This window comes from Alligator sinensis, unplaced genomic scaffold (genome assembly GCF_000455745.1).
Source record: "Alligator sinensis unplaced genomic scaffold, ASM45574v1 scaffold103_2, whole genome shotgun sequence".
Classification (NCBI taxonomy): Eukaryota; Metazoa; Chordata; order Crocodylia; family Alligatoridae; genus Alligator; species Alligator sinensis.
The window spans coordinates 902,492-911,838 of NW_005842166.1; the positions used below are offsets into that span (position 1 = coordinate 902,492).

Genomic DNA, 9,347 nt, shown 5'->3' on the forward strand with positions numbered 1-9,347 from the left:
AGCGCAGCCCTGCTTCACGCACCTGGGCCTGCCCGAGCGTCCCCAGCTCCCGCCCCGCCTCCCTGGGGCTTTTTCCCAACAACTTCGGAGGAAAACCGCCTGCGAGTTGCTGCGGAAGAAGCTCCTCTCTGAGGGCTGGGAGGAGAGAGAAGAGGAGCGCGGCACTCACTGCCAGGGTCGCCCTCGTCCCAGCGCAGGGACGCGGTTTCAAGGAAACAAATGCACGTTTCAGTAGCGAGTGAATTCAAAAGCCGCATTTCGGCACTTGTCCCGATGGTGCAGAAAGTGACCTTGGGCTAAGTGTGGGACTTTCTGCCAAAGTGGTTAAACCAAAGACGGTCGCTAAAAATGGGGTCTAGCATAGAAAAAAAACCCTTGCCGACCTTACCTTGGGCTTCCAGGAGTTACTTCCATGCCCCCATCCACGTACACTTGCAGCGTTCCCACCGTCGGACAGTGATAAACTGGAATTGCCTTTTTAATGATAGATATTTTTAATGTGGAGTTAATTTATTTTCTGACGCCTGTAGTCATTTATAGTGTTGGCTTTATTCTTTTTTAGAGACTGACGGTCATCCTGTCTGAGGTCCAGAAAGCATTTGAGGTGGATGCTCTGAAGTTCTAAAGAATCTTTTTTTTTTTTTATCAAGCTTTTTCCTTAAAATAACCTGCTTGGCAAACTCCCCAGCACTAGCTGTACAGTGGTAGGAGCCCTAGTCTTTGGCTTTGCGTGCTCCATGTTGTTTAGCACGGCGAACAGGAGCTTCCTGTGAGACGGAAATGCTGATGGTCAGCAGTGCCGTGTCCTCAGTAGCATTCACTGTTCTAGCAAAATAAGGCGAGTGGTGACAGCATCTCCATGTGCCGGTCGCTGCAGTTACTCAAGCGAACGGCTGTAGTTAGGATTATGCATGTGAATTTGGCTGTCGGTAATAGGAATGAGCAGTTGTTCTTCCAAAATGAATACTTCACTGTCTCTCCTACTTCGATATTCACTTCAGATATAGTGTCCTGCATGGCCTACTCGTTTTATAATGTATTTATTATTTAGGTTTGTTTTCTGCCCCACTTGGGTTCAGGACGGCCTACAATCAATGATAAACAACCCATGGGTGAGAAACAATAGATGTCCTAAAATTTGAAACCTCCACCCCTGCTGCTGCTGCTTTCATGTTTAGTATCCATGGACATTTTTACACGTGCCGAATAAAGCGGCCCCATCCCCCACCCCCCACCCCCATCCCAAGCAAGCCGTGCTAATTAGAAGTGCCCAAGCATCATGTCAGCATCCCCCATGCTGAAAAATGGCGGCAGGGCACTTCGAGCTAAAAGCACTCCACCACCATTTTTCAGCGCGGAGACACATGCGCATGATGCTAGAGTCTGCTGGAGCGTGGTAATTTCTGCTCTCCAGCAGACTCGATTAATCCAGGATTTCCAGCACATCGGAGCCAGCTCCTTGCATATGTATAGGAGCCCAATGAGAGCAAACTCTCCAGTCCTAAGAGTAGCTGATTATTGAAAAAATGTTTTTTCTTCCCCACCTCCCTTAAATTACATGTAGCTGGCTTCTGTGTGAAGCTGCCAGGTTGTGGTACTAAATCCTGTCTAGATCAACTATCCACTATTAACCTTCCAACTAACTTAGTGTCCTGAAACTTAAAAGTCTGATATTTTTTTATAATTCTTTTCCTTTCAGGAATGATTAAACAAGTTACTTTTATATAAAAATTGCGTGCATGTGTGTATATGTATGTATGCACGTACTAGCTCTTTCTAAAGAACCATGACACTATAAAATCTTAAGGTAGTGTTAGTGATGTTGTACCTGCGATCGTCCAGGAATTAAGCAAGAGGCAACTATACAGTTAGTCCAATAAAAGATATTACTTTAAGAAATCCTTGTCTCTTACTGTAAAAAGTAACGTTTTAAAATCTAAATTGAGATCTGATATTAAACTCCTTGGGCAGGGATCATTATTTCTTTATTTGTACTACTAAGTATTTGCCATAATTGGCATAAATGAAAGGTGTGGGAGGAGAAACCTTGTCTTATCTAGATGAATTGGGGACTTAGAAGTGGGGGGCTGTCTCCCATATGCCAGGTTAGTGCTTAAATAATAACATGGGAAAGTTTGCTTTATATCTCCTTGTCGTGGAGTTAACTTTCTCCTTTCCAGCAGCAGGACTTTGGGGATCTCACAAGGAGTCATGTAGCTGGTTGTAATTATATGAGAACAACTGGGGATTCTGCATGGTCTGTTTCTGGCAGTAATACAGTGATGGACAAAACCATCTTCCTTCTTTTCTTCCTGCCAGCACTAAATAGCAAGGGGTACACTGAAAAAATGGTCAAGTGATATTTTTTGTTTGGCTTCTGACTCCTTTTGCAGCTTTATGAGTTCTCTATCTCTGTTCTAGCAGCTACATAGTCTAAAAAAGATGACGTTGGGAGAGTAGCATGTCAAGAAAGGATTGTTTGCATGTTACTACATGTAAAGTAGACTTTTCGTGTAGTGAGCGGTATCTGCTAAAGAAATATGCATACGAAGAATCAAATAGACGAGGAAGTTTTATGTGGTCTGTTGCTACACAGCAGTTTTTAGGCTCCTTACGTGGAAGACAAGACTCGAGTCAGTGGTCATCTTATATATATGGCAGTGGTTGTCTTTGGTAGGAATGTAGAAGAGATAGCGACATAAAGGTCTTATACCCTACAAAACAGACTTGATATTAGCTAATTTTAAGTTTATATCATGCTTGGGGGAAGGGCTGCCAAATTGTCAGCCCAAAGGCCATGTGCAGCATGTGAGGGGTTAATCTGTTGCCTTCAGGCTTCCATTTGGTTCCCTTCTCCCCATCACCCTGGCCACAAGAGCAGCCAAGGGCATGGCATTTCCTTCCGGATTCTCAGGGGGAAGTATAGCGTAGTAGGTGCAGCCTGTGGCTGGTGAACTGGCCAGGTGGTGTGGGGTGCTGCATACTTGGAGGGGTGTACTGTCTACCTAGGTGCACAGTGTAGCGCAAAGAGCTGCTTAAGCACACGGTGCCGTAGGGAGAGGTGCAGGGGGGCTGTGGCCCCCAGCCACAGAAGTGGGACAGCCCTGCATTAAGATTATGTGAGGTAATTAGCGCCCCCCCCTTTTTTTTAAATTATTTTTTAAGTTCATGTCCTTGCTACCAGCTTCCCTGTCTGAGCATCTTCACAGTCAGATCTCTTTGGGTTTTTTATTTACCAAAACAATGTTATCCACAGTCAGCACTGCCGAGCACAGCCAGCTGTAGGACACAGCTGTCCAACTGGGCTCTGCCCAGCTGTTGCTCTCCCCATTGCTCCAGCTGCCACAGGGTCTTCTGGCTTGTGCTGCCTGGCTGTGCCCCAGGGTCGCAGCAGTGCAGCACAGCGCACGGGAGCCCTGGAAGCTGAGCTGGAAGTGGCAGGTGCACAGTGTAACAGTGGGAGTGGGTGCATGTATGTGGTGTGGGGAAGGGAGGCAACTGGCCTGGCCATTTGTGGCCTAGCAGGTGGCACTGCGCTGCAGCCCACAGGTGTGTGGTCCATGGAACATTTGGCCCCTGGCTGGTTAGAAGTTGGACAGCCCTGCAATAGAAGAACAAGCTGGAGTCTGTGCATCAGGAGGAAGGAAATAATTAAAACTGCAAGTAAGGGTCATTCTTGAAACTCTTGTTCATATACAAAGCTGAAAGAACTGACTCTGGCTTCTAATGAATTGGGGGTGTTGGGCACTGTGGACAGTTTAAAAAAAATAGCCTTTTGCTTTGAGTTATAAATGGTGCAAAAAAAATTTTGAGGTCGGTCTTTTTAGAGCTGATTATATTGTCTTTAATATTTTATAATAGCCCCTAAAAGTCCCTGAGGTAACATACTGTAGTCATCAAGCTGCAAACTTCAAATTTATTTTTTCCTTACAAGAAAAGTGTTTGTTAGCAGAAAAAATGTTTAAAAAATATTCAGATTGTATAAGCCATGAAGTGCTGACTGTCAAGAAACTATTGGTTGTTTGGTATGCTTTTTGCTTCCAGCTTTTATTAAATTGCATAGACCAATCTAATTGGAATTTAAGTTTCTGTAATAAAGGTAGGCTTATTAATAATAAAAACACTTTATATCATCCATCACAAATTTGGCAGCCTTGTGTTCATTTTTTTTTTTAAAGTTGGGTATATTTGTAAAAGTTCGCACTGGAAACTTGCTCTAGTATTGTTTATTGTGTTCAAATTAGTGCAACTGGAAAAAAAAAAGCATTGAAATATTAATTGCAAAACTATAAGGAAAAAATGGATTTTCTTATCCAGATACTTAGATTCTTTTTTCTTTTTTCAAGTATCATGATCGCCTTTCCAGCCCTGCTATTGGAATGTGCGTTCATATGGCCAGGCTATTTGTTGGTAGGCCTTTTGGATTTTGACTAGCCAGGTTTCAGTGTTTTGTACTGGAGCAGTCTGATGCAGTATCTGAAACTTATCTTTTTGTCAGTTTGGTGTCAGTAACTGCATCTCCCACTGCCAGAGAAAAGCTGGTTTCCATTATCTCGTGAATGAGGACCTCCCAAGAGTAATCTATGAAGTCGCGTGGTAAAAGGAGTCCACTTCTAGACTGGACTATTGCATTCCGTTCTGCTTTAGCTTGAACCAAGTGCCCAATGAGTAATTTGGTTTATCCAGCATACAGCTGCCTTTCTTTTGCATGGAATGAGCCGAAGTGGGTATATAACATAATTATTTTCTGCTTTGACTTGCCTTTTGGTCTCAGACTTCGGAGTCATTTATTGTCTGAGCATAGATTAACTTCAGGAACAGGCTTATTATTCTGTCTCCAAAACAACTGTGTTAATTTGCTAATATGGTCTCTGTGGGATCCCAAGATATGAAACAGGCCATGAAGGGAGTTGGTGCATGCGCTTCTCAGACCAGTTTTTGATCCCCATGTAAAACTTACGATTTAATACCAAAACACAGGAATGTGAGAAATAAATAGTTTACCCAACAAACATCCTTGGTTAATTATTCGGTCCACCTATTGTACTATGTTTAGTACACAGATGCTGTAGTGATTGCTCTTTAAGGGCTCATACACACATTCAGGGAGGCTACTCCAGCGCACTGTAATTGCAGCACGTTGGAGCAGACTTGATTAATCAAGTCTGCTGGAGCACGGGAATTACCATGCTCCAGCAGACTCCGGTGTCATGTGTAAAGCTCGTTTGACCTTTAGTTAGTTAGTTCCCCTGCTGCCATTTTTCAGCATGGGGACACGGATGCACGTGATGCTCCGCGTGCTTTAATTACAGTGCTGCCCCCCCGGGACCTCATGGAGCACGTCTGTAAATGCCCTAAACGTCCAAGGTAAACTAGCACACTATAATGAGAAGAAAGGAAGTATACCAGAGAGAAGTTATGTTCAAGGAATTATGTTCTTAAGATAGCTAAATTGGTTTGAGGAAACAGCATAAGTGCTGGTAAAGCTGTAAAGTGCTTGTAGTAGAGCTGTGAAGAATAGCTAAAGATTTCAAGCCTGAGCAGTAGTTAGTTTTTTCAAATGGCGTCCATCCTGTGGACTGGGAGTACATTCTTACAAACTGAGTGCTTCATGCCCTGGATTTCTCTAAAACCAGTGCTGCCCCCCACCTGCAGCTCATCCATGCTTGCCTTCAGGAAATGTCTGTAAAAACAGGTCTTATTATAAGGTAGGAAGATCAACAGATCTGTGCTGAAGTGAACAGGAACAGGAAGTGCATTCCAGAGTTAAAAACCATTCGCTGAGAGTGCTTGTTGTTCCCTTTGGTTTGATCCAGGATGCTGCTAGCATGATTACCTCGGATAATCTCCGTTATTGTAACGTTGCATGTGTACTAAAGTCTTTGTGCCAATACATTTTTTTTTTTCATGCTGTAATTTTCTTTAGCAAAATTGATAAAACTTGTGGACTGTGGTAAATATATCTTCAGTGCTACTTATGTAATTTCTCTGTTTGTTTGGCACATTGCTCTGTAGAGTCAGGGGTTTCTCCCAGTCTTTCACGGTTAACAGTAAAGCCTACTAGAAACTGTCTTTTCCGATTAACTTCTAAAGTGGAAAGTGGGTCTATTTCGGATCTTGTTCATAAAGGCAAACGTTTGATTGTATGGACTCCTTTTTGTATTACTGACCTTTATGTGAATTTCCTTTGTCCCTATGGATCAGGAATGTTATTAGAATGAAACATGTATTGCGTGATGCGCTAATCAGATTGCAAATAATCATTTACTTTAAGGACTCTTGTAACAAAAGAAAAACTGATTTGTACAGATCAGTGTTGCTCAGCCTTCTGGTCCTGGGGATTGGATGAGTAGTGTGGGGCTGGATCTGGCATGCTGGATCTGGTTGTGGAGAGACCCATGTGTGCTGGACCTAGCTGTGGGGCAGACGCTTGCACTGTAGTAATGTGGCACGCCAGGCTGTCATCCAGCCTGCAGGGCTGTCAACGGGTGTTGGAATTTGGCAATGGGGGAGCGGTACCAGTGTTAATGGCTCTGGCTCAGAAGCCACCACTGATGCAGACAGTGGGCAGTTCCTTGGTTTAAGGGGTTTTTTTGATGCTTCACGTGATAAACTTCTTCTCCTGCTATGAGAGATTGAGTAGGTAACTCCCTCAATATCTTAATGTAAGAAATTTGGAAACAGTGGGTTTTTTGTTTGTTTGTTTTCAGTTGTGTTGATTGGAGACTCTGGGGTTGGGAAGAGTAATCTCCTCTCACGTTTCACACGCAATGAGTTCAACCTGGAGAGTAAGAGCACCATTGGGGTGGAATTTGCCACCAGGAGCATCCAGGTGGATGGGAAGACGATAAAAGCACAGATCTGGGACACTGCAGGGCAGGAACGATACCGTGCCATCACCTCAGCGTAAGCACTACTTTGCACCACATTTTCTTTCTTTCATTCTTTCTTTTCAGGTTGCTAGCACCACTTCTACTATTGGTAGTGATGCTTGAAAAAAGATCTCAGGTTTAAAGCCACACCCCTAATCTGCCTGCATCATAAAGGGAATAGTTTTAAGTCTTGACAAGATCTAGACGGATGCAAAGAAGAACTTTTAAAAGTCTCATTCCAACAAAGCAAAAGTAGCTTGTTTCTTTATTTCTTTCCTTTTTTTTCCTCCCATGAGGTAAATCTGAAATCCCAAAAAATTCTTACTCTTTTGCTGCCTTGATGAGTTGCCTTCAAACCATGAATGTTTATATTATTGGTCTCCATTAGGGATGTAAATATCTTTTTTTTTTTTTTTTTTTTTTTTTTTGTTCTTCTTCAAACCTATCCCTTTAACCTCCTTTAATTAAATGGTTAACTGATAGCACATGCCTAGTTTAGTGACATCTAGCAGGATGGCCGTGGCCCCAGCCACTTATGTCTTCACTGTGTGCCCAGTGCTGTGCGGGCCCTACACCGCTGGCGTGGAGCCGTGGGCTGGGGGTGGCAAATGTGGCCGACTTGCTAGGGGGTACTGCCCAGCTGAGGAGCTGCAGCTTCCCCTCGCTCTCATGGGCAGGGGTTGTGGCTGTGGACCTCACCTGTGGCCAGATCCCAAGGAGAGGGAGGGAGGTGCTGGGACCCCCCGGGGGTTGCACAGGGCCTTCCTGCCACAGTAGCGAGACTCCCAAGCCCACCGCAGCAGCGGGGCCCAGGCTAGATGACGGGCTCCCTGTGCCTCCTGCTACATTCATGCCACTGTGGCCCTGACCTGGGGGGCTCCTCTATGCTGCTGGGCCAGGCCCTCCCTAGGCAAGCCGGAGTCTGGTCCCAGTGGGGCAGCATCCACAGGGTGCACTGCATCCTTCCCCTTCCTGCTGCTGGCACTGGGGCCACATGGGGTCTGATCCAGCCCTGCGATGGGTCTGAGCACATGGCTGGCTCCACCTGAGGAGGTGTCATGGCAGCTGCAGTGGGTGACGCTAGGTGTAAGGGGTTGCTGCCAGCCCCTCATGTGGTGACTGCAGCCCCTGGGTGTTCCTGAGGCTCCTGTTGCAGCCCTGATGCTCCCTCCAGGATCCCTGTTGTGCAGCCCTGCTATGCACTGCCCCCCAGGAATGTCCTGGACCGTGGCGGCATAAACATGGCAGGAGGTGTGGGTAGCTGGTCACCTTGCCATGGCCCCACTGCTGTGGGGGAGCCAGGCAGACCTTCTGTGGGATTGGGAGTCCTGCTGCTGCAGTAGGAAGGCCCTGGCTGACCCCTGTGGGAGGGACCAGCACCTCCCTCCCTCCCTGTGGTGGTGGGATCTGGGTGCAGGAGAAGTCTGCAACCCCAGCCCATTTGTGGGGACACAGGGAAGTTGCAGCTGGGCAGCACTTGGCTCTGCTGCACCCGCTGCCCCTGCCTGTGGCTCCTTGCAGCAGTTTGGGGCCCACACAATGCTGGGCACGTGGAGAAGACATAAGGGGCTGGGGTCATTCCTGGTGGAAATCACTAAAAGGTAAGTGGCATATGGTATAAACATAATTGTTGTTTTAACCATTTACATCCCTACTCTCTGTTAATAAATGGGTGTTGTATCATCTGGTTCTGATGTTTGGCCAAAAAACTTTTAAAAGGTGGGGATTTGACTATCCAACTTGATTCTTGTGTCTGATTGTTAGGGTTATTGAGCAACCACAAATGTGTTTTTAAGTCTTTGGGACTATGATTGTACAGTACCTCTGATAATTAGAGGTGCACAGATGCATCAGTCCATATCTTATGAGCACAGATAAAAGGAAAAAAGACATTATCAGCAATCGGCTTTTTTTTTTTTTTTTTTTTTTTTTTGGCCGATGTGGCTGATAATATTGGCGATTTTAAATGCCACATGCATGTGGCCAGGAGTGCAGTCTGGCAGCTTGGAGAGCCAGTAAGTCTGTGGAGGAGGGAAGGGGCATGGCGGGGGCAGATCGAGGTCCCCCCGTGAGAGAAGGAGTGGGGCTGTCGCAGGTGCTGCCTTAGCTGGGCATGGGATGGAGTCACGAGCGGCGTGTTTTGGGGGGGGGGGGGTTGGGGGGGCTTCTGCCACTGTGTGCACCCCTGAGGGAGACACGGGGAACGTGTGCCCTCCAGATCTGTGCGTGGGGTGAGGGTGGGCTGCTGCTGAGGCTGGGAGTGCTGCTGGGCTCTTCCTGGTGGGGGGGGTTGGGTCAGGGTAGGCGGCGGTGCTGGCAAGGGACGAATCGTGGGGGCTCTGGCTAATTCCAGGGTGTCTGCAGCCCACCTTGTACCCCAGTCCGCAGCAGCAGTGGCAGACTGCCCTCATCCCGCACACTTATCCGAGGGCACACATACCTTATTCCTTCCCTGGGAGTCTGCACAGTGGCAGG

At 46.4% G+C, this 9,347-nt stretch overlaps 1 protein-coding gene across 1 annotated transcript in view; it reads left to right on the forward strand.

The window, feature by feature from the left end:
• Window positions 1–568: 568 nt before the first annotated feature.
• Window positions 569–9,347, forward strand: part of RAB11B (RAB11B, member RAS oncogene family) — a 21,729-nt gene continuing 12,950 nt past the window's right edge. The window contains exons 1-2 of the mRNA XM_025206616.1: window positions 569–1,112; window positions 6,711–6,906. Of these exons, the coding sequence (XP_025062401.1) occupies window positions 1,109–1,112; window positions 6,711–6,906 (200 nt within the window). The 5' untranslated portion in view covers window positions 569–1,108. The remainder of the gene's footprint in view (window positions 1,113–6,710; window positions 6,907–9,347) is intronic.